The sequence below is a fragment of the Vigna angularis genome, chromosome 2 (genome assembly GCF_016808095.1).
Source record: "Vigna angularis cultivar LongXiaoDou No.4 chromosome 2, ASM1680809v1, whole genome shotgun sequence".
Lineage (NCBI taxonomy): Eukaryota > Viridiplantae > Streptophyta > Magnoliopsida > Fabales > Fabaceae > Vigna > Vigna angularis.
The window spans coordinates 44,986,136-45,012,118 of NC_068971.1; the positions used below are offsets into that span (position 1 = coordinate 44,986,136).

Genomic DNA, 25,983 nt, shown 5'->3' on the forward strand with positions numbered 1-25,983 from the left:
CATGCTAAATTACTTCAAAAAGCTATTTTTGGTTTCAATAAAATTATTGAGTATTTGCGAAGTACTTTTGGTTTCATTTTATATGCTGCTATTCCATTTTACAAATGGTTTTTCACGAAAATTTCACATATTACTACTATCTCATTTATCAAAATAAAATATGAAATCATCCTTCAAAATTTTGAAATTATCATTTTGAACATCTCATTTTATTTCAATTTGTGGTTCTATATAATTGGGGCATTTCTTTTTTATACCAGGATAAATTGTTGATATGACGTACAAATAAATTCACATATAAAGAAAATCTTGTATGCAATCTCTGGCAGGCTCAGTATTTGACGTATCAAATATTAAGGATTTTTTTTTATGCATCATGCAAGGAAAAAGGTTATGGAAGTAAACCTTAGCTCAAAGCGAGTGAAAACATTCAAGTGTTCCACTAAACATACCATGACACTATTTAAGACACCGATATATCTCAATAATTACAAAACAAGCATTTTAAAACTAGTTTAAGATTGGCCATATGCTAATAAAAGTGATAAAAACGGCATAATTAAATTAATAATTAAAACATTGGTAATTTTTTAGCAACATTTAACTTGCAATTTTCTTCGTTAGCAATGTTATTTCACGAGTTGTAGAGAGTATTTCCACATTTCATCACAAAGACAATAAAGGAAGTGGAAAGGAACCCCACATAGGATCAAGGTCAAAAGGCCAACAACCACAAACCCACAATATAAAACTGGAGATCCAGTCTCAGGTTGATTAGTCCAAGTTGGAAACGAACATAACTAAACCAACTCTTCTACATCAACTAAATTGTTTTTCATTATCATCCAAAGCCATAAAAATCAACATACTCATGGTTCTGACAAAAAGAAAAGTTTTACTTAGCACTGTGTTTCGCCCTATTATGAGAGTTTAAGGCATCTTCTGTCTTAAATGACCTGCAAACCAATTTAAAAATTATGAATGAATTGATATTCCTAATTACTTGAAAAAGGAGACAAATCAGTATGAAAAAAAATCCCCAATCACCTGCTGCAAGGCTTGCAGCTGTAATCTCCCCCTGACTTCGGAGTCTGCCGCTTGTTATCTGCAATTGCTTTTCCAGCCTGCTTAGAAGGGTGAGGCGTTGCAACATGGACAACATTCTTGCTATCTGAACAGATAAATTCTCATCAATATGATTTTAGTTTTACTGTGGTGATAAGTAAAGGATTCAAACATGGTTAAACTAGAAGTTTCATTTTTGTAAACTCACAAGCTAACCTACCTAATGCTAAGATCCAACTTTTATTTGGAGAACAGAGGAAATAAGGTTCAAATTCCATATCACTTCTTAAAAGAGACTCTTATACTACACCACTAAGTAACTATTCTATAAGCTTACACTATTGGATGAAGGCACATTAAAAATTTATATAACCCAAAGGTCATTTTTAATTCTGCAGACAATCAGAAATTTCAAAATAATGAAAGAGGAAAAGGAAGATCCAAGGTTGTGAACTTACCAAACAATGCACATATTGCAAAAAATGGTACACATTGTTTAGGTTTTCTCCTGGATATAGTTCCAGCAATCACATTTTAACAACTTCACGGCTAACAAAGAATCAAGCTCACAACAATCTCAGGGGAACATGTCTTCAACAATGCAGAATAATATCAAGCATGAAGCTAAAAGGGACCAACAAGTGGGGCAGCTACTTGGCTCGCTACAATGTCTCAGATCACTTGGTCACAGTTTTAATTGTGTTAACCAAGTCAATCCTACTTCATTTGTTGGGTGGTCACATACTCAACATCGACATGCATCAAGCTAGTCAGTTAATTCCTAGTCAAAAATGAATCATGGATCCTTGTTATAGGAGTCAAAGATCATGCCAAACAATAAATCCTATTTTGTTAGCTTCCACGGTATCAAACCAATCAATGTACTTCTGCCAAATAGATCCATAACTTCTACGTAATATTTAAACAATTTGCTTTTCTAGTCATTTTCAACTCTTTAATATCTTCTACATAGTAGAGTTTACATTTAATATCATATCGATCTAACAATTATTTTCACTTTCAATAGTAAATAACGCTTAATTTTGTTTATGGTATACATTGAAGATGTTAGTCTTTTTGACAAACACAAAGAACTCTATTTTCTTAGAGAACCAAAAGGGCCTTTTAAGTCACATTTCTCTATTCTAGTACACCTTCTGTTAACATTGTTCAAATCAAAACTGTTTAACGTTTGATTTCTAGCTTTACAGACTTGGCAACTTTTCCTTTAAGGTGATGGATGGGCCACATTTGTACATATGTCAAGTACGTGAAATAATAGAGTTTGTAACACCTCTCATTTTACAAAAAAAATAGAAGTTTCCTTTTCCCTCTAGCATATATTTTGCATAACAACCATTCGCTTTAATCCACTATGATAATTGGGAGCTTCTTCCCATTCTTCCATGCATGAACAGAAGTATATCCTAACTATAGTTGATGATCACACAAGACACACATGGTTGCTACTTATGAAAGCCAAAATTGAGACCAGGAAACTATTACATGACTTCACTATCTTTATCAAAACTGAATTTCAAGCATGAGTCAAGATTATAATATCAGATAATTGCTTAGAGTTTCAATGCCCTGATTTTTATGAAATCTGGGGCTAGCATAAAAATGTCTGCACTAAGATTCCGCATTAAATTTTGTAGTAGAAAGAAAGCATGGGCATACATCAAATGTTGCAAGATTATTGCTTTTTAATTCACATTTAACTAAATGTTTTAGGTCATTTTCTAGCCAGCAACTTATTCGGCAATGGTTCCAGAATTCCCACAATTCTCCTATCTTCCTCCGATAAGAGTCCTTCTGCCATTCCTGATATTTCACAAGGTTGTCGGTTCAATAAAAGGAGAATTTTTTTGCCACTGTATTCATCGAAGAAGAGTGCCGACCACCACTTTGGAAAATCCAAACGTAAAATTTTTGAACGAATTTGACTATGGACTCAGGAGTGCAGCCTTTGGCCTTCTAATCAAAGACAACCAAGTAGTCAAATCCCTCGACCATAATCAAAGACAACCAAGTAGTCAAATCCCTCGACCATGTGTGGTAAAAGTATAAAAAACACCCTGGAGAGAGAGACAAATATAACGCCTTACAAATTAACTTAAAGGCTTGCAGACAGCCCCAACTATTCGAATGTAGTTGTGTAGGCGCTACATTCAAAAGCCTAAGCACACCCATGGTAAACTCGTCAAATGGTATTCAGATGTGTAACTGTACAAAAAAGACAATATATACATAGAAAAAATCTTCATTCAGATGTGTAACTGTACAAAAAAGACAATATATGCATAGGAAAAATCTTCATCATAACTCTCCCGGCTATGACAAACATTGTCAATGGTGGTTACTCTTCTTAGAGACACAATATCCTCCAACACCCCCTATCAAAAACATATACGCTCTTCAACCATGAGTTCAAAATCCTAGACCATCTAAACTCTGAAAACTAGGTCTTAACCAAGGGATCTGCATGCTCCTCGGGAGGATCCTCCCTCTTCTCTACAACTACTTCCATACCTAGGGACGAGGTGGCATCCGGTGACACCAAAACCCGACTGTCGACACTACTATTGCTACTAGATTTTGACATACTGTTAGGATCTAGGATGATAGGATAGATTGAGTTTAGGAGTTAAGGGTGTGGGGTGTCGATTGTGTCGGTTGAAAAAAGGGGTAGCGGGTCAGAGCTGCTATAAATAGAGCTCTTGTAACTCTGTAAAGGGTGTAAAGTCAGGCGTTTTAGCTTGTAGAGAGGGGTTATGCCCTTAGCCAAGGAGGTTATGCTCCCAACTCATTCTTGTAAAAAGGTTTCTTTTATTGTGAATAATAAAACCCATTCTTTCTTTTTGTCTCCATCTTTTGATTGTGTTCTGGTTAGGTTCCAAACCCAGGAACCTAACAAATTGGTCCGACCTGCCGGATCCCATTTGGAGAGGGGTGCCGGATTCTTGGGAAAAGAGCGTGATGGAAGGAAGAGACAATTCTTGGGAAAGGAGGATCAACGAACAGAAAAGGGAGCTAGCAGAATGGACAAAAAATATGCAAGAAATGCGGCAGGAAACTAGAGAACTCTTGCGAGTTCTTGGAGGAAGGGTGTGGACCCAGGAAAAGGGATTAGAAGGCAGTCCAGGGTCTGTAGATGAAGATCAACATTCTGTTAACGAGAATCAGAGAAGGAGAAAGGAATGCTCGGAGGAGGAACTGGATGAAGACCGAAGAGACGCCCAACCTAATTGGGGAAAAAGGGTAGAACTACCCACTTTCGAAGGGTTTGATCCGTTGGGGTGGGTCTCTAAGACAGAGACGTTCTTCGAGTTGCAAGGTGTGGCAGAGGAGGAAAAGGTGCGCCTAGCTGACATCAGTATCGAGGGGAGCGCTGGCTACTGGTTCAGAGTCTAGAAGGAGAAAGCCAAGAATCGTTCTTGGGAAGGTCTAAAGGGGGCAGTGGTGGTGCGATTTGGAGAACAGAACGGGGGTACCATCTTTGAAAGGGTGGCGGCCAGTAAGCAGTCGGGAACCGCAGTAGAATATGTCCCAGCATCGAACGTGAACGATCGTACAGTCAAAACGGTCTACTAGTCATTGGCCGAGTGATCCGAGGCCATAGAAGACTAGTCGTCTTGGGGACGAACGAGCTGTGAGGTGACACGGTCGGAGGCCGATCACTATAACCCATGCCGATCGGGAGCCGCCAAGAGTGTGGGGTCAGTCTGGAATATGCACGGTTTGCCAGGGAACCGAACGGTTTTGGTCATTAAAGAACGAACGGTTGAATGCAGGGGGAGGAGCCGAACGACATAAAGATATGGAGAAGAGAACCGCACGGCAGAGGACTTGGATCCGAACGTAAGAGGACGAACGGAAGCGAACGTGAGGGAACTGCCGGAACCGAACAGCCGAGGACTGCCAGAACCGAACGGGAGAGGACGTCGGGAAGCGAACGTGAGAGGACTTCCGGATCCCCACGGGAGAGGACTACCAGACCCGAACAGAAGAGGACGGGAGGAACCAAACGGTCTTATAGCTACAGTAAAAGGCCGAACGGTTTTAAACTCAAAACAATCTCCTAGTCATTGGCCGAACGCTCTTACAATTACATTCAAAGGCCGAACGGTCTTACAATCCAAACAGTCTCTCAGTAATTGGCCGAACAGGCTTACAATTAGAATGAAGGATGAGGAGGGAAAGGTGGATGGAAGAATCAATGCCCGGGAGAGAAGGACGGATTTTATGAAGAGGTGGACCAGCAAACAAAAGAAGGGCCTTGCCGTTCGCGAGGCACCTGCAGATGGGAGAGAACTTTTTGAAGCTTTGAAAGACATTGAAGACCATTTCCTCACGGCTTATAATTCTGGAAATGAGGTGACCAGAATGCTGGAAGCTAATAAAATCCAAGAAGAATGGAAGTTATTGGAGGAGGAATTGTCACCACCCAAACCTCCGTACCTGAATTGGAGGCAGTTGCCAAAGGGTTCCATTCATATGAGTACACGATGATGAAGCGGAGCAAGGAGATCAAATCTCACGTTTCCAACCTTGAGGACAAGATTGTTCTGAAGCGGGGTGTAATGTTAGGATCCAGGATGATAGGATAGATTGGGTTTAGGAGTTAAGGGTGTGGGGTGTCGGTTGAAAAAAGGGGTAGCGGGTCAAAGCTGCTATAAATAGAGCTCTTGTAACTCTGTAAAGGGGATCGAACATACTTTGTGTAAAGTCAGGCGTTTTAGCTTGTAGAGAGGGGTTATGCCCTCAGCCAGGGAGGTTATGCTCCCAACTCATTCTTGTAAAAAGGTTTCTTTTACTGTGAATAATACAGAAAACTCATTCTTTCTTTCTGTCTCCATCTTTTGATTGTGTTCTTGTTAGGTTCCAAACCCAGGAACCTAACACATACCTATAAACTTTACGAGCACTTGACTTCTGCGAATTTGCACTTTTCTCTCACGCAATTACAACCTCAAAACAATTGAGAATCTTGGTTGAAAATTTTGGACATCTAACACTTTTGTTTATAATCATCCTGGTGACAGTTCACCTCCCACCCTAATGGGCCAAACCCCATTTTGAACAGCCCATGAAAAGTCGTGAGTCCCATCCTGTCATGTTTTTTCTTAGAATAAAATACAATATAGTTATTTATTTGACTTAATTAAAATGATTTTTTTGGGCTTAATATAATATAGTTTCTTCGTTATAGTGTGAAGTCAAGTATAGAGCTTTAACCCCTACTACTTGTAAACTACATGGTTAACATATCTTTTCTAATATCTCAATGTTCCTTTTATCCATCTACCATTGTTTTATAGTACATCGCTGTCATATTAATATAGTGAAAACTCCCTTGTGTACAATATACACATAGGACTCGTCTATTTATAATAGAACAAATATGGACTAAACCCAAAATACAAATAAGAAATAATAACAAGCTAACTAATAAAGATAAAAGATAAAGATCATATATATAACACTTCCCTTCAAGCTGTAGCATACAAATTGTATGTACCAAGCTTGGAACAAATAAACTCAATCTGAGGACCCCTTATTGACTTGGTCAACACATCTGCGAGTTGATCATTTGACCCAACAAACTCAGTACATATTTCTTTATTCAACAACTTTTCACGAACAAAATGACAATCAATTCTATTAGACTTTAACCTTAGATATTCATGATATTCATCCTCGGTGGACTTAGAAGTGGAAGTTTCAGTCTTCGAAGTGTAAGTTTCAATCTTTGAAACATTGGCAGTTTTGGAAGGGAGAGTAACAATTCTAAAGTGTGACCCATCCTTTTGGGGTACTTGAGAATTAAACTGTAAAATAATTCTAGAGGGCTTGATTGATCCCTCTCATAATCTTTTATTTATAAAAATAAATTGATACAAGAGTACATGATAATTAGGTAACCCTAGACACTATAATCATGATAATTAGGGTAACCCTAGACACAATATAATCATGATAAATAGGGTAACCCTAGACACAATATAATCATGATAAATAGGATAACCCTTGACATAATATAATGATGATAAATAGGATAAATATCTTAACACTCCCCTTCAAGCTGGAGCATACAAATTGTATGTACCAAGCTTGGAATAGATAAAATCAATTTGAGATCTCTTTAGAAACTTGGGAACTTCAGCTTAGAACAAGATGCACGTATGCTTCAGAACATCGAGAGATAATGTCTCTAAACCAAATTGAACGTAGCCTAAGAGACTCCTCAAAAGCTTATGGAGAATAATATTGTACAACCACAAAACTTCAACTAGCACCATGAACCTTCGAGTAGGATGACTTTGACAAAGTTGATTTCCATCAAAAGTGGATGACGAGTGGTAGACAGCGACAAACTGCAGACTAGATTTCCATCAAGTAAGGATGGGGCCTACATGGCTAAAAGCGACAAACTATAGAGATTGAATTCCTTTAAGTATGGATGGGGCTTGCAGTAGCTAAAAGTGACAAACTACAAGGACTAAATTGCCATCACTGACTGATGGGGCCTGTAGTGGCGGAAACAAACTGCACTGACTAAACTTCCATCACTGATTGATGGGGTCTGCAGTGGCTGAAACATACTGCAAAGACTAAATTGCCATCATTGACTGATGGGAGCCTGCAGTGGTTGAAAGCGACAAACTACAAGGACTAAATTGCCATCATTGATTGATGGGGCCTGTAGTGGCTGAAACATACTCCCCCTCACGGCGAAAGACGAAAATGATGACGCACCGATGACAAATCGTAAAGGTGAAAGATCATAATGGTCTCCATAATTCATCAAAGCATCCAAAAACAAATCTAACAAGGGGCTGATGAAATTGTTTGACTAAGATTCTTAATCTTGTCAGAAATAAACTCTCCCTCATGTCATGAGCAACCTTCAACCCATGACTTTAGTGTTGAAATTCCTTGGTGTTAATTAGTTGATAACACCGACTCTCCTTAGAAACTTGTAAATAAATGTCACAAGTCATCAAGACCATCACAACTGCTACAATATGCAAAGCTAAACAAATATTATGAAAGGAGGCTAAGGAACAATGCTGAAACAGAGGTAAAATGTTGAAACAAAGTTTTTTTTTTATTTGGTCAAGCAAGACGAATGACAGTGGCGTGGTGTGATTCCGACAACGGGAAGGTGGCATGTGACAAACACAAGCTGGAAGCTTATCGGAGAAAAGTCGTGCGTGACAGCGCGTGAGGATGAGAATGAGGCAACAAATAGGGATGGGTTGCGCTCCTCGAGGCGCACGAAACCCCTAACTTCGCCAGAGAAAATGTGACGACGGCGGAGGCGGACGTCGGACAAATGTGGCGCGCGTGACGTCGCCAGAGAACTAGCCCTCTAGCTCAAGGAGGTGATCCAGATCCACTAGTCGGCGGACTAAACTGTGGCAACTAATGGAAACGGATGACAGTAGACGGTGGTTGGTAGCGAACAACGGCGGACGGTGGGCGACAACGAACAACGATGGACGGTGGGCGACAACGAACAACGGTGGACGGTGGGCGGCAGCGGACATTGGCGGACAGTGGCGAACGACGTCAGGAACAAAAGTTGATGGCGACAAACTTCTGTGGACAGCTCCTCACGGTGGCAAAACAATGTTAGATGGAGAATGACAAATGGCACCAGACAACGACAAACGGTGGGCGGCAGCGGACAGCGACGGGCGGTGGGAAACAAACAACGGACAGCGGCGGGCAGTGACGAGCGGCGTCGGGAACATAGGTTGATGGTGACAAACTTCTATGGACAGCTCCTCACGGTGGCAAAATAGTGTTAGATGGAGAACGACAAATGGCACCAGACAATGACAAACGGCGCCGAACAGCTGCAAACGACGTTGGACAGCAACAAACAGTGCCAGACAATTGTGGACAACAACTAAGGTTTGGAGATTAGACAAAAATCAGATTAGAACTGCTCATTGAGGTATTTCAGAAAAGATGAAATTTTTAAGGTCGCCGGTGGCGGCTCTAGCTACTGGCGACAACAAAGAGTAGAAAGAGACTCAGACAACTTGCGTTGATACCAACTTGAGAATTAAACTGTAAAATAATTCTAGAGGGTTTGATTGATCCTCTCATAATCTTTTATTTATAAAAATAAATTGATACAAGAGTACATGATAATTAGAGTAACCATAGACACAATATAATCATGATAATTAGGGTAACCCTAGACACAATATAATCATGATAAATAGGGTAACCCTAGACACAATATAATCATGATAAATAGGGTAACCCTAGACACAATATAATCATGATAAATAGGGTAACCCTAGACAATATAATAATGATAAATAGGGTAACCCTTGACACAATATAATGATGATAAATAGGGTAAATATCCTAACAGCAGTATGTGCATTGAGGACGTCTCCGACCTCCTCGTCCTCCTCGTCCTCCTCTTCCTCGTGTGGCAACCATGACAGATGGCTCCACTAGCTCATGCGCTTCCAAAGGTGTCGGGGCAAGTAGAAGGCAAGTGGTCAATGTTTCCATGGAGGGGACCTCATGACTGGTTAGAAGTTGATCTCTAAGATGATCAAAATTGGGATGTAGGGCACGGAGCATCAACACCATGTAAAATTTGTCTAGTTTCTTCTTGATATCCTCTAATGGATTCGCTTCCAAAAACATCATGAGTTCTTCGATAGCAGATTGGGCTTCAGCCATGAAGGACACCATATCATGGTTTGCCATTTTAAGAGATGCAAGCTTGTTTGCAATGTCATAGAGACATTGAATATTGTTGGCATAGATGCTTTGAGTTTTCTTTCAAAAAGGAGTAACAAGTTTTGAAAGCCCTAAAAAATATAAGAAGTTTGGGTTCCACTGATTGCCATAATAGGGCACACAACTAGAAATTTGCTTGTTTCCACTGATCAACTTTTTCAGCAGGCACATGGCTTCCATCTCGCTCAAGGTGGTCAAGGAACCACATTTCAACGGTAGCAGACCATGATAGATAATTTTTTTCCATTTAGCTTTCCGGAGATAATGGATGGACTTCCGGAGAAAGAAAGAGTATTGTTAGACGCCATCTTTGAAGAAGACGAATCACACCAACGAGGAACAAGAAAACCCCAAGGGTTTATCCGGACAGAACTTTGACGACGGCCGGTGGTGGACGATCGGCAACGACGAACAACCGACTGGTGGCGAACGACAGTGGACGGCCGGTGGCGAGCGCCAGCGGGCGGTGACAAACAACAACACCGGACAGATGCGAGGCAGAAACCAGAGCGGGATCGACCCACTCTGATACCAAGTTGAATATAGTGAAAACTCCCTTGTGTACAATATACACATAGGGTCATCTATTTATAATAGAACAAATATGGACTAAGTTCAAAATACAAATAAGAAATAATAACAAACTAATAAATAAAGATAAAAGATAATATATCTAACAGTTTCAAATCCAAGTTATAAATGCACCAAACATATAGACAATCGGTTGCCACATTGTACACAAAAAGTTGCAAGTTGGACTGTCTCACTTGCTGCCAATCTCTTCCTCTAATCAATTGGCTGACATTTTAAGTTTTCAAAGCTTCCTTCCAAGCTCGGAGCAATATTCACTCTCAAGCTTGTATTATATGTGATTAGCTGTAAAACTAATTACAACTGTAGTTAACAGTAATTATCTTGTAGAGGGAGTCACTACGAATAGAATAAATGGGCAGGATAACAGCCAAAACAGTACGACTACTAGAAAAAGGCAATGCTTGACCAGAAAATATGCAAGGCTGGAGGGGTTTGGCTTGGTGACAAAAGCTAAAGTTTAAAACCAAGGAGGAGGTGAATGATTTTGGTGAAAAAGGTGTGATTAACCAATATCCAAAGTTCAAAACTGACAGGGAGGCAACTGATTTTAGGAGAAAGTGATAGGCACCCAGATTTGTTTAAAACTGTAAAGATTTCCAAGACAGGTTCTTGGATGTTCACCCAGAAAAACTAGACAACTTTATTAACAATGAAACAAGCACAATAATCTAAATTGTTACACTAGCACTGGTCTTTCGAGAGGACCAGACTCTCCCTAGCCTTTCCTTTACAAAACTTCTTAAAAAACTGCTAAAAACAACTGCTTACATAGACTTTATAAAAGTCTGAGACAACAAAACCTACCCACAGACAGTTATAACTGTTTGTCCCTTTTATATCTCCTAATAAACTAAATCATACAGTTTTTCTTCTGCTGAAAACCTTCCCTTTGTACCTATCAATACCCCCTCCATGAAGTTTCACCTTGTCCTCAAGGTGAAAAGCAAGGAACTCTGTATTGATGGCTGTTGCAGATTCCAAGCTGTTTTGAATGGATGGGAGGTGTTTTCAACTGTACGAACTACCTGCTTTTTTCCTTATTTTGCAAACTGTACCAAACTTATCAACGCCCGCTCCATGAAGGTGCACCTTATCCTCAAGGTGAAAGTCTGGAACTTCTTTAAATGCAGGCAGGAGATTCCCCTAACACCTGAATTTCCTCTTCCGAAATAAGAAGCATATGGAGTTGTTTATATTTGCAAGTATGATTAGGCCCAAACTTTTCATCACACCTGAAGCATAAGCCTTTTCTTATCTTATCTTGCAATTCTTCTTGGGACAATTTTTTAAATGGTGCCCCTCCTTGTTGAGTCCCAACAGGAGAACTATTGATGGTGCTCACACAACCACTACTCTCTCCACTTCCTCTGTTGGAGTTAGTAAAACTCACCGAATTCCCCTTCCTTGGAGTAACTGTGAGTAGGCGGCAATTGTCTATAGGTGTTACTTTGAAGTTGCACAGTGAGAGAGTCCCCCTTGGTGGTGAGTCTAACCTTTTCCTCCACCATTTGAGCCTTCATCATTAACTCAGCAAGGCTCTTGGGCTCATACAACTTAACCTCTGCCCTTATTTCGTCCTTCAATCCATTCAGAAAAATGCCAGTCAAATAATCCTGCCTTATACCTTTCAAGAATCCTGTATATTGCTCAAATTGTTCAATATACTCTCCCACCTGTCCAATTTGTCTAAGCCCAATCAAGACTTCAAAAGGATTTTGAAGCATTATTGGTTGAAACCGTTGAACAACTGCCTCTTTGAAAGCCCCCCATGTGGGATTCGGATAGCAAGTCTCCCACCACTGGAACCAATTCAGGGCTTTTCCCTCCAAAGCCACCATAACAACCCTCATCTTCTCCTCCTCATTAACTTCTTTCAACAGGAAATATCTCTCCAACCGGTTAGTCCAGCCATAAGCATCTTCTCCTATAAAAATAGGAATATCTAGCTTCCTCCATTTTTCCCCAGTCAGTCCTGAACGTCCACTTTCAATCCCTCCATCATTCTTGAGACTGCCTGCACTGCCTTCCTTGGCAATAGAAGCACTATCTGCTGTTTGTTTATTAGAGGATGTGAAACATTCCACCAACCCTGTCAACCCTGTAAGCATTTCCTCCAACCTTTGGAACCTTCTCTGATTTTCATGTTCCTGTTCTTGCACTATGTGCTCCAATCCATCCAATCTTGCCTCCATTCTCATATTGACCATGCCGCACAACCACCACAGCACTAGGAAAGTGGCTCTGATACCAATGATAGGCACCCAAATTTATTTAAAACTGTAAAGATTTCCAGGACAGGTTCTTGGATGTTCACCCAGAAAAACTAGACAACTTTATTAACAATGAAACAAGCATAATAATCTAAATTGTTACAGTAGCCCTGGTCTTTCGAGAGGACCAGACTTTCCCTAGCCTTTCCTTTACAAAACTTCCTAAAAAACTGCTAAAAACAACTGCTTACATAGACTTTATAAAAGTCTGAGACAACAAAACCTACCCACAGACAGTTATAACTGTTTGTCCCTTTTATATCTCCTAATAAACTAAATCATACAGTTTTTCTTCTGCTGAAAACCTTCCCTTTGTACCTATCAGAAAGTTTCCAACCTTATAAGTTTGACCATAAGCCAAATGATATCAGAAAATTCGCTTAAATAAATGGGATGCAACATAAAAAAATGGGTAAAGTGAGGGGCTTTCATGTGATGAGCTAAAAGCGTCATGGGAGACCAATCGATGACCATGCCGACTTTATAATACCACACAATACTTTTATTAACTGCCCTAAATCCTCACATCTAAATTAAATTATTCACAACTTAAAATATCCAATTTAGCATGGGGAGACCAAACAGCAGGTCATGGCATACAACTAGTAACTACCCTAAAACCTCATATCTAAAATATATTATTCACAACTTAATTTATCCAATTTTGCAAACCCAAACAAGTACAAAACAAAATAAGGCTTGGGGTGAAAAACATAAAGATTATTTATAAAAACAAATCTCAAACAACAAACAGAGATTGGAGGGGGGAGGGGGAACCTAGGCCAACTAACCAGTCTTCTGAGGAGTAACAAATTTTGCCTTCTTCACAGGGATAGTTGTTTTCTTGGCAGAGTCAATATTCCGCTTCTTGCCTGCTTCAATCTAAATGAGAAAAAAATGGAAGTTAAATTCAAAACCAACAACAAAAATGAAACACTCCATAGTCCCTCCTTACCTTCTTGGGTGTCTCCTCATCAGATTCATCCTCATCCTCGTCCTCATCCTCATCCTTGTCATCATCCTCATCCTCTTCATCGCTATCCTCATCACCTTCACTACTTTCTCTGTCACCATTTGTTGTGGGCTAAACAATATATCATCACAGCAAAATAATAATAAATTAAACTTAAAAATCAATCATTAAAATTGTCCTTCAATCCAAAGTCTACTAATCAGAATAGCAAGTCAATACCAGATTAAACAGTATAGAGAAGAAACATGTAAATAATGATTACCCAACTCACAAACATGTAAAACAGAAAACATATATCAAAATCTTACTTCGACCAGACAGTTGACAATTCTTATCATGACGGGTTGGCTGAATAATAAGAAAATGATTATAAGGACAGATTGGACAACAAATAACAGAATTGAACTATAATCATCATCAACAAATTTTGTATTCCCAAACTGATATGTGATGACAAAAGATATTCACATCCAACAAAAAGAAAACCAAATTAGAAGAGTAGACATACATGAGAATACAAAGGAATGTTTTTACTCCCAAACAATCAAATTTCTCTAATACTTAGTAAAGTCAATGTCATGCATTTTTGTTACAAATACCTTATCTTCACTTGAATCATCGTCAGAATCAGATTCGGATGAATCTTCATCTTCACCATCTGCATCCTTTTCCTTAGCCTTCTCATTTTTCTTTGGATCTGCTGTCTTTTTCTGTTTAGCTTCATCAGGTTTGACACCATGCTTCACCTCAAAGTCAGGTTTCCCTACATATATGGTTCACAATATACACTAGATAAATTGCTTTGTGACATTCTAGCTACAGTGGATGGACATATTTACCATTGGCAGCACTAACTGGAATATCTTCATCAAAATCTGAAAGAAATACAATAGAATAAGTTCAGTTAATAATAATAATAATAATAATAATAATAATAATAATAATAATAACAACCATGCTAATCATATTCTAGCTAAGTATCTCACCTTCAGAATCTTCATCATTATCCGTAATGATAAAAGAAGAATGAAGTTAAGGACACAATATTAGTAAGAAGATTACAGAATGTATTAGAGACTATCAAGAGAAAGTATGTTTTCACGTTAAAATAGTAAATAGTATTAAAAGGATATGACTCCGACTGAGATTGAGCTTTAAATCCGGTAAAGAAGATACTCCCATTTTTCCAGCTATGGGATAGCTCAAATTCCTTCTCAAATATCAAATCATAAGATATTTGAGGAAATTTATCAGAAGAAAGCGTTCCAAGCACAAGCTTCTGGTTACCAAACTTCACATACAGGGCCACCGATTCTCCTTTAGCCTTAGTCACATCCCCCAGGCATGCCTGTCAAATGATGATTTAATCATTTAAGCAAATGATTATTAATTCCAAGTAAGGTCGATGACTCAACGTTCATTTCTTAACAAATAAAGCTATACATTTGAAAGGTGGATAATCTTGTCGTCTCCTGGGTCAACCTTGAGAGATTCTCCACTTTTCACCTCAACACCTAAAAAGGATAGAAAATAGAAATATGGTTTTAATTTAATAATACTTTTGTACCCATGAATACAACATCAAATGCAATTTTTTTTTTCTGCAAGCTTGGTATAATACGATGGGATTGAATCACAAAAGTGTTATTTAACTCCATTCTGCACCTCAGCCTAAGATCTCTTTCAACAGGGTGAATAAACCCAAATAGGGAAACAAATTTAATTACTTTTGCCGTTGCAAATAGTTTGACCCTGCCAAGGACCCACCTTTAAAACCTCAGCATTAAATTTTAATATAAAACATCACAGACAATTTTCTCCATAATATGAACTCTCGGGTCAAATACTTCAATGACACACTCCAAAATTTGGTAGAACGATGAAGTTTTTCACAAACTCGACTACTCGACAAATGACCTATATGAAGTGACTAAACTATAGAAAAACTCTGATCGCATTTGTACCAATATTAAACAAAAACCAAACTTTACAAAACCTAAGGATAATTACCATACATAATGAAATACAGGAATTAAAAATAAAATCTATGCATGAAGATATTGGATTGTCTAATAAACAGCAAAAGCACGATGAGTACTGTTCTAGATTAATAAATTTATACAGTAGAAAATTGAAAGAAAAATTCAGAATAGAAATTCACGAAATAGAAGATAAATGGCTAGGGTAGCCAAACGAAGAGCGAACTGAAAAGAAACGGTCTCACCCCAAAACTCCATTGTTGCAGAGACAGTCCAGGGAAGAAAAAATGTTTCCAGAAAAAGTCGAACAGTTTGAAGGATGTGATGGAATACATTTATTTAGGGATCCGTTCTTTACTTATTATTTCATATTTTTAATTTGAATAAATTATTTATTTTACAAAACTTTTTACATTTATAATTCGACGTCACGCTTTTTTATAACAATAATATAATTAACTTAAATAAATCGTCATTTAAAAAATATAATAATTAGTTTAGTTTAAAGCCAGTTAAGTTTAAATAAAAAATCACTTAAAAATAGTAATAAAACAATTATTTTAATTTAAAATAATTATTTAAATATTAAAATTAAAAAATTATATATACTACAAAGCAAAAATATTTTATTAATTCCTCTTAGTGAAAACATTATTTTTGTTTATTTATATTTATATTTTTTTCACATCTACCAAAATAAAAATAGTAATCAATAGAATAACCTTCATCAAGAAGTAGTTGTCCAAATGTCGGGAGAACAAAGTAAAATTCTGAAAAAAAAAAGTGTACAGCAGAATGGCTATCTCTTCTATTTATTTGTAAAGAGATGTTTTTATGTCTTAATAAAATGAAAAAGTGTTCATTAATTTTAAACTATGTTTAACTTTTAATTCATTCAGCGGTGCATTTAAAATATGTTTATGAGAGGTATGTAAAGAGTTTAAATTTCATTAAAAAGTTATACTAGTATCTAAGTGATGTTGCAATAAAATATTTTATAAGTAAAAATAGTCTGGACATGGAGTTTAAATTGTAGCAAAATCATATTAAAAGTAAGCTTTGTAGATGTGATTATAAATAAGAAAAAAAACAAAGAATAAGTTAATTATGTAAAATTTTTAATAAAATAAAAAAATCATAAAACTTGTCTAAAAAATTACTAAATGACTTAATAGACTATCATTTACTGTAGAAATTAATTTTTTTCAAACATTTTTTAAACATGTGAATAATATGGATAACAAATATATTAAACAATGCAATCCAACAAAGTTCATTTAATATTGTTAGTCTAAAACAATTAAATAATATTTACAAAATATTTATTGAAACAACTAATTGTTGATATTGTTGGGTATTTTTCTTTAAATAGTATAATTACATTCTTATACTTATTATTCTATTTTTATATATTTTAAAACTTTTATTTTTATATTTTTTAAAACTCTTTTATTAGTTTAAGTGTCTGAGAATCTTTTACCTATAAAAGTCACAACTTGAAACTTGTTACTTGTTACTTGTATCTAAAGTTTATGCTCGTAATCTTGATTAAAAACAATTTGCATTTTCCATTAGTTTTAAGTATAAGTTTGAAAATTTAATTACAATGAACGACTTCAAATTGTAGTGGTTCACGGTATATGTTTTTCTAATTCAACATACTTCCAATTTTATTTTTTACTTATTTAAAATTAAATTTTAAAATAAAAATAAATAAAAGAATTAAATTTTATACGTTATATTTATGTAAATATGCAATACTATTATATAGTTTAAATCATTAACACCTATAAGTTTCAATTTATAATAGACTAAATAATAAATAATTGTAATAATTATTTTAATTTATCCAATTAAAAATATTAATTAATCAATTAAAAACTTATAAAATATTAATATGATTAAGTATGCTTTAAACATCTATCTATAAGTATTTATTAAAAAATAAAATATAATTTAAATTTTCTTAAAAATAAAAAATTAAGAAAAAAGTGGACTAGTTACAAACCTTCAACCCATCTGACGAGACAAGTTACAATTTCTGACCCACTTTTTAGTGATGGACCGGCCCAATTCCACTCATTTTTAGCATGTTAAGAATGAACTAGACCAAAACGGGTTGAACTAACATCTACACCTTCAACACTTCATCACGCACCTCCAACGTTTTCAAAAGGTTTAATTGCTTGCATTGTCCACAGTTTGGCTGCAACGTGTCAAGTTAGTCCATCTTTTTAAAAAGTTTCAATTTCGTCCAAACTTGGTTTAAAAGTGTCAATTTTGTCCAAACGTATGTAAAATTTGCATCAATCAAATCCCTTCCGTTAAATAGACAGAAACGACGTTAACTTTTTCTTTCTCTCTCTTCTGCTCCTCTGACTATAACAGTTTTTTGTCAGAACACCCTTCAATATTTTAAAAATTTTGTACTGTGTGTCAGCCACACAGTCATAAGCAATAAATTTTAAATAATTTATTAAAAAATAATATATTATAATATCCATGGATAACATTTTTTGTGCATTTCAAGAGTTGGAGAGAGAAGGTTTAATCATTCAATTACTGAAAAGTGCTAGTTCCTCTCTCTTACCCTGTTCAAAATTAAACAATATTAAAGATTGTTAATCCTACCATCATAACAATTTTTTTTTATCTTTTTTTTTTTGTTTGAAAAAAACACTATGGTGAGACAGTTATCTCGTTACACTATATACATATCTTTTCCTAAAAAATAAATATTAAATCTATTTGTTACAAACAAATAAATTAACGGTAGTTCTTTTAACTTATATTAGCAATATAATTTTTAAGTTTCGTAAATTAAAAAATCTAGAAGAAACATTTACAGAAACATACAATAAACTTCAGAATTCAAAAACAAACATTTACAAAAATTGAAACATTTCAATCAACATTTACAAAAACTGAAACAAATTATTAATAAATAATAATATTTGTGTTGACAGTAAAAAAAAAACTACCAACTAACAACTCATAAAAAAATTAACTTTTTTTTCATAAGCTCTCGTTTTCTCTCTTTTCGTCTATATTTTATTTTTATTTATTAAATTTATTTAAATACTACTGAGTTTTTACAAATTTTATTTGTATTTAACTTTATTATAATATTTTTATTAATTTAATATTCTTTTGAAACTGGGTGTCAAAAAAACATATATTTTGGTTAGATATATTTACACAATAATATACATATATTGTTTTTGTCCTTTTATATTATTAAAACATTGTTTTTTATTTAAAGAAGGGTATATGTGTACACGTAATAGTAATAGTTAGGTTGAAAAGTAGAGTGGAACATAATATTATCTTTTTCTTTGTACAGAGGTTTAATTGCTCCTTTGAAATAAAAAATGTTTAATTGTTTTATTTGGAAAGTAATCATTTTATGTTGCAAACACGGACAAAAAGACTACATTGCACAGAAAAGCAGAAGAGAGAGAAGAAAAAATTAACGCTGTTTCTGTTTATTTAACGGAAAGGACTTAATTGAGGCAAATTTTTCTAAGTTTGGATGCAATTGACACTTTTAAACCATATGTAGATGAAATTGCAACTTTTTTAAAATAGTGAACGAACTTGACACACTTCAACAAAACTGAGGAATATAGCAAGCAATTAAACCTTTTCAAAAATTTATTTTTAACCTTAAATACTGTTTTTACTTTTTCTCTTTCCAAAGTAATCTTACAATTCTTTAACTCTACACCTTTTTAACAAAATTTTTAAAACTTTATTTTTTATTTATAATTTAATAACTATTTAATTCAATTTAAAAACCTAATATTATTTAATATTTTTTCATATTTTACTAATTATTAAAATTTAATTTTGTTCATATTTAAATTATCATTAAATTTTAAATAAAAAAAAAAGTCATCGGATATTGGTATCCGATAACTACGTTATCGGATTTCCAATTCCTACCTGAAAGTTTATAAAAATTTGTTTTTAATTTATATTTTACTAATTATTTAATATAATTTAAAAAATATATAATGTTATTTAATATATTTTATATTTAAATAACTATTCAAATATAATTTATATTATTATAGTAGTAATATTAAAAATAAAAATAATATTAATTAAGAAATTTAAAAATTTCGAAACCCTATTTTATTATTTTAATATAATTTAATATAAATTTATATATTAAATCAGATTTCATGTAATTATTTTTATCTTTATCGCTTTTATTTAAATTTTTATAATATAACAATTATATGAAAAATTAATTAAATTATTATTAAATTTTAAGTAAAAATAAAATTTAGAAAAAATCATCGGATATTAATTCCGACACGAAAGTTTTTTCAAAAATTTATTTTTTATTTATACTTTATTGATTATTTAATTTAATTTAAAATTTTAATATTAATAATATATTTTTTATTTAAATAATTATTAAAATATAATTTATATTATTATATAGTAATATTAAAGAAATAAAAACAAAAAATAATAATAATTAAGAAATCTAAAAATTTTGATATCCTCTTTTATTAATTTCATATTTTAATATAATTTAATATATTATTAAATATATTAAATCATATTTTATATAATTACTTTTATTTTTATTACTTTTATTTTAATTTTGTAATATAATTATTATAATAATATAAATTATATTTTAATAATTATTAAAATATGAACAAATATTAAATAATATTAAATTTTGAAATTAAATTAAATAGTTATTAAATTATAAATAAAAAATAAAATTTTGTTAAAAAGGTGCAAAGTTAAAGAAGTGTAGGATCACTTTAAATAGAAAGAGAAAAAGTAAATAAAGTATTTACTAAGATTGAAAATAAATTTTTGAAAAAGTTGAAAGTGTAAGATGAAGTGTTTGAGGTGCAGGATAAAACACTCTTACTTTAAATAGAAAGAGAGAAAGTAAAAAAGGTATTTACTAAGGTTAAAAATAAATTTTTGAAAAAGTTAGAAAGGTAGGATGAAGGTGTTAGAGGTGCCATGTTTTGTCACTTTTAAGGGTGAGAAAACGGGCCAATCCAACTCGTTTTAACCATTTTGCTTCCGGCTTGCTGAAAATGGGTTGGACCATGCTGTCACAGAAAAGAGAGTCATAAATTATAGGGTGTTGCTCCCTCCACCACCACAACCACACCATGATTCCTCCACCTCCCCAAATTATTTTAATTTCAATTTTATCCTAGGTTAAAACCACTTTACTTTTACCATTTAAAATTTTCTAATTAATTTAAAAATTTTATTTCTACTCATTTATTTTTACTGGGCAGCTACACCTCCACACATCTCTCTTTCCCCATTTCCCTTTCACTTCCTCTCCTTCCCCATTTCCGTTTCTCACTCATTTTCGTTTCTTCGTTATATCCATTTGAAAGAACAGATGCATTATGCGAGAATAAGTTAAAAGCATACTGCATTGCCGTCGTCGGCGTCACTGGCGTCGTCGGCCAGGAGTTCCTCTCCGTGCTCTCTGACCGCGACTTCCCCTACCGCTCCATCAAAATGCTGGCCTCGTAGCGCCCCGCCGACTACCGGATCACCTTTGAGGATAGGGACTACGTCGTGGAGGAGCTCACGGCGGATAGTTTCAACGGTGTTGACATCGCGCTCTTCAGCGCCGGCAGGTCCATCAACAAGAAATTCGGCCCCGCCGCGATGGATCGGGGGACAGTGGTGGTGGACAATAGCTCCGTCTTTCGGATGGACGAGAAGGTGTCGCTGGTTATTCCCGAAGTGAACCCCAAAGTGATGCAGCACATCAAAGCTGGAACGGGAAGAGGCGCGCTCATTGCGAACCCTAATTGCTCCACCATTATTTGCTTGATGGCCGCTACCCCTCTTCATCGACGAGCTAAGGTCAAATTTTACCTTTTCAATCTACTCTTATATTGTAAATCGTAATATTCTTCAATTTCAATAATGTTTTAAAATGACATTGTTGGTTGTTAAAAGTGATCTTTTGATTAAAAATGTTAAGTGTCAGAAATTAAGAAAGAATACTAGTTTAAATATAATGCAGATTTATATGTTTTTTGTAATCGTGTGCTTTGTCTTGTCATGCTTGAATACTATAGGTTTTACGAATGGTTGTCAGTACCTACCAGGCTGCCAGTGGTGCGGGTGCTGCTGCAATGGAAGAGCTCGAGCTGCAAACTCGTGAGGTTTGGATTAAGCTTTGTCTGTGTAGTTTGTTAGCTTGGTTTGAGTTGTACCTACCATTGAGATTGTGTGAAGAAGAAAGTGGTTTTATTCATGGTATTTAATCGTGATTTTTTTTTGGACTTTTTTACTGAAAGGTGTTGGAAGGAAAACCATCCACATGTAAAATATTTAATCGACAGGTTAGCACAATTCTTATATGCCTTTCTTGTGCCAAAATTACTTCCCAGTGGAGTTGTTGTTTTGCAGTATGCTTTTAACTTATTCTCGCATAATGCATCTGTTCTTTCAAATGGATATAACGAAGAAACGAAAATGAGTGAGAAACATAAATGGGGAAGGAGAGGAAGTGAAACGGAAATGGGGAAAGAGAGTAGAATCCGTGAGAGATGGGAGGGGAGGAGAGGAAGTGAAACGGAGACGAGGAAAGAGAGTAGAATCCGTGAGAGATGGGAGGGGAGGAGAGGAAGTGAAACGGAGATGAGAAAAGAGACTAGAATCCGTGAAAGATGGGAGGGGGTGTAGCTGCCCAATAAAAATAAATGAGTAAAAATATAATTGTTAAATTAATTAAAAAAAATTAAATGGTAAAAGGAAAATGGTTTTAACCTGAGGATAAAATTGAAATTAAAACAATTTGGGAAGGTGGGGAAAGCATAGTGTGATAGTGGAGATAGCAACACCCTAAATTGTAACTTCTCTCACCACAAATTGGACTATAGGATGGCTTGCCTTTTTTTTAAACTTTCTTTTAATTTTAATTTTTAAAAAGGTCATAAATAAACATTTTCAAAACTTTTAATGGATTAATTAATATTTTTAATTGGATAAATTAAAATAGTTATTACATTGAAATTTAAATCTTAAATTAATTCATTATACTAAAATTATAACTTGTAAATGTTATCAATTTAAATTATAATAGTATTGAATATTTACATTTTTACAAATACATAATATAAAACCGTTAATCTTTTTAATTATTTTGATTTAAAAAATAAAAAAAATAAAAACAAAAACAAAAACGAGCTGTGTATGCTAGGAGTGGAATGACACTAATTTGGGAGGCTAAGTGAAATAAACCAAAGTAGACCAGTAGATTGAAAATTTCAACTTGATATACTCCGTTTTTATGGGTTGAGAGATAACTCGCAGGTCATAACTCATTTTCACACTACTAATTATTCCTAATTTCCACACAATGTGAGTAGATATGATTATACATTTCTCATCCTATAAGGGTCATCTTCACACATGTGAAGTCCTATATCAAAATAATATTTTTTCTTTTTTACTTTATTTTCTTTATCATAATTTTAGATGAGCAGTGAGTTTTATTTATAAATATTAATTATTAGTATTTTATTAATGGAGAGAATTGAACTTATAATCCCTCTTATTTTATTTAACGAATCCTTTAAATTAATTTTGTATTTTTCAGATGTTAGTGAGAAAGTTGAACTCACAATTTTATTATCTTTTTTCTAAAGTAACTCTTCAAATTAACCTTACATCTTCCAAATGTAAAAAAAAGTTGAACTCATATCCTCTCATGCACTCTCTTTCAATTTTAATCTCTTTCAATTTGTATCAGTAGGCTCCATGAAAATAACTTTGGATAACAAATATTATAGCATGCTTTTAATTTAATTATTAAAAATATAAAAGTAATTTTAAACTACTTTAAATCTATTTTTAATTTGGTTATTTTAAAAATATAAAAATTATATTTTGGTAACTTTAATTTTTTTCGTTTAAAAATATTTTAAATCACTTTGGACTGGACGCACGTCTGATTTAATTATTTAGAAAAAAACTAAATTACTTTGAATATACTCTGGTATTATTAAAATGACACTTTTCAATTGTTTTTTCTAATACTTTATCTATAAATATTTATATTATCAAACATTTAATTAATTAAAAAATAATGCATATATATTTGAGTGAAACATAGCCTAAAGAACTAAGTTACAAAATATTTCGTTTAACATATGTGAATATATATAATCAAAACCAAACCAATTTGTATCATTAACAAGGTACATGAATATACTACATGTTACTTCTCTAGTAATCAAAACCGGAAGGAAATATATTAACTTATTTGTAAACTATATGCATATAATGGAAGTTAAAATATGCATATCTCTATCATCATAAAAAAAAAAAACTTACAATCCTACAAGCATGCTTAATAAATAATCAATTAATTTTTATCATTTTGTTTCCAATGATGTCACTATGCTTTTAAAATATACAATAAATTTTTATCAATTTTTTTTTAATAATGTACATTCAAAATAGATAATGAGTTGGTCTACCAGTCCGTCAATAAAAAAGTAAGTTGAAATTATTATATGTAAATTTATTTTGACCCAGTTCGTGAAATTAACATATCAAAGGTAAATTAGTTTGTCTCAATCTATCATCTTGTTCTTTTAATTTAAAATAAAAATAAAACATTATTTAAAAAAAAATATGTTTTATATTATAATTTTTTTAAAATTATGTAAATATAATATTGTAATTTAAATAATTAAAACTTGCAAATTAAATTCTAAATTTAATTATAATACATTAATTTAACAGGTAAATGTAATAATTATTTTTATTTATTGAATAAAAAATATTAATTATTCAACTAAAATTTTAGAAAATATTTATATAATTAAATATGTTTAATATTTATTTTATGTATATATAACAATTTTTAAAAATAAAAAAGAAAAAAATAGTTTATCCTATTGCTTGATAGGTACAATGGCTAGTCCTTTTCGAGTGGATCATCCTAATCCTATTGATTTTGACGTGTCAAGAACAGATCAGACCAAAATGGGTTAGGTTGACATATTTTACCACTATTATTAGTGAATAATTTATTGTCTAGTAAAGTATTGTATTTTGACAACACACTAAATTGTTCAAGGACTGTGCAATTATTGAGTAGATGTTATTTCTTACATCTAATCAATTTTTTTAATGCATTTTTCCAATTTTTTTTATGTAAAATATGATTGAGTGAGTCTCTTTCGAAAAAATGGATGAGTGTTTTTCAAAAAAAATATTTTTGGAATTGATTTAGTATATTTGGGAAAATAAAATCTAGTGTGGAAAAAATTTGATAGGGTGTAATAAAAACAATCTTATTTAATATAAGAGTAACATAACTAAAGGATGCAACATAAACTCACCAAGACCAAATTTTATACATTATATATAAAAAAAATGAAGGCAATAAAAATAGATGATAATTTTATTAAAAAATATGCTAGTGACATAAACATTTCAATATTTTCAAAATGTTAAATCCTCCTATTTATACCACTATGCAAAGAAGATAAAAAAGCTTTACAATATGCTAAAATAAAGGATACATAGTTTTAGTTCCTAATTACACACCTCCTCTCACCATGAAACTAAATCAAACTAACTAGTTTCAAAACAATATAATATTGAATAAAAGTATGATTCATAATTTTCATGAATATTAGTAATATATTGTGATGATACCTACAAATGGAATACATTACAAAAAAAATACTATTATGTAATATAAATTATTTTTTCACTCTTTTTAATATTATAGACAAGATGAGAAATTTTCATTTTACTGTTATAATTTTATTTTATTTTAAAATTAAAATTATTATTTTTCTCGTGCATAAAAGGAAATTTATTGTTTTATTTATTTTGACTACATATTTTTATCCAAATTTATTCACTACTTCACCCACTTGTTTTTAGCTAGACGTGACATAAATATAGAAAGATCCTCATTTATCACTCCTTAGAAAATAATCTTGACAATAATGTTTATAAGATCATACAAATAAGAAATTTAATAGTGAAATGAAATTTGTAAAATTGTCTAAAATATGCGAAAATTTCAATTTTATCAAACATAGTAAAGTTATTCGATAAATTAGATAATTGTAAAAGTTATTGGAGCAATAAATATATTTATAAGAATAAAGATGTATATCATATTTTTCCTACTACCGTTTAAACATGTATAAATATAATATTTATTTATTTTTCATGTTTGTTAGAACTCTTTAGTTATCTTTTTATTAGGTATTATGTATTATTTTCATGAAAATGTTCAGAATTTAAATATTTATTTTTTAAGATAAATGTAATTACCTTTTTA

At 33.2% G+C, this 25,983-nt stretch overlaps 1 protein-coding gene and 1 pseudogene across 1 annotated transcript; one reads left to right on the forward strand and one right to left on the reverse strand.

Moving 5' to 3' along the window:
* Positions 1 to 678: 678 nt before the first annotated feature.
* LOC108322438 (histone deacetylase HDT1) lies at positions 679 to 16,011 on the reverse strand. Its single transcript, XM_052872763.1, has 10 exons — positions 15,902 to 16,011; positions 15,121 to 15,191; positions 14,811 to 15,025; positions 14,664 to 14,686; positions 14,517 to 14,552; positions 14,277 to 14,440; positions 13,660 to 13,788; positions 13,496 to 13,586; positions 1,048 to 1,171; positions 679 to 956 (listed from the first exon to the last, which is right to left on the reverse strand). The coding sequence occupies exons 1-10, from the start codon at positions 15,912 to 15,914 to the stop codon at positions 896 to 898; spliced, it is 927 nt and encodes a 308-aa protein (XP_052728723.1). The 5' UTR covers positions 15,915 to 16,011; the 3' UTR covers positions 679 to 895.
* A 4,720-nt stretch (positions 16,012 to 20,731) lies between these two features.
* LOC108322370 (uncharacterized) lies at positions 20,732 to 22,355 on the forward strand (annotated as a pseudogene).
* Positions 22,356 to 25,983: the final 3,628 nt, after the last annotated feature.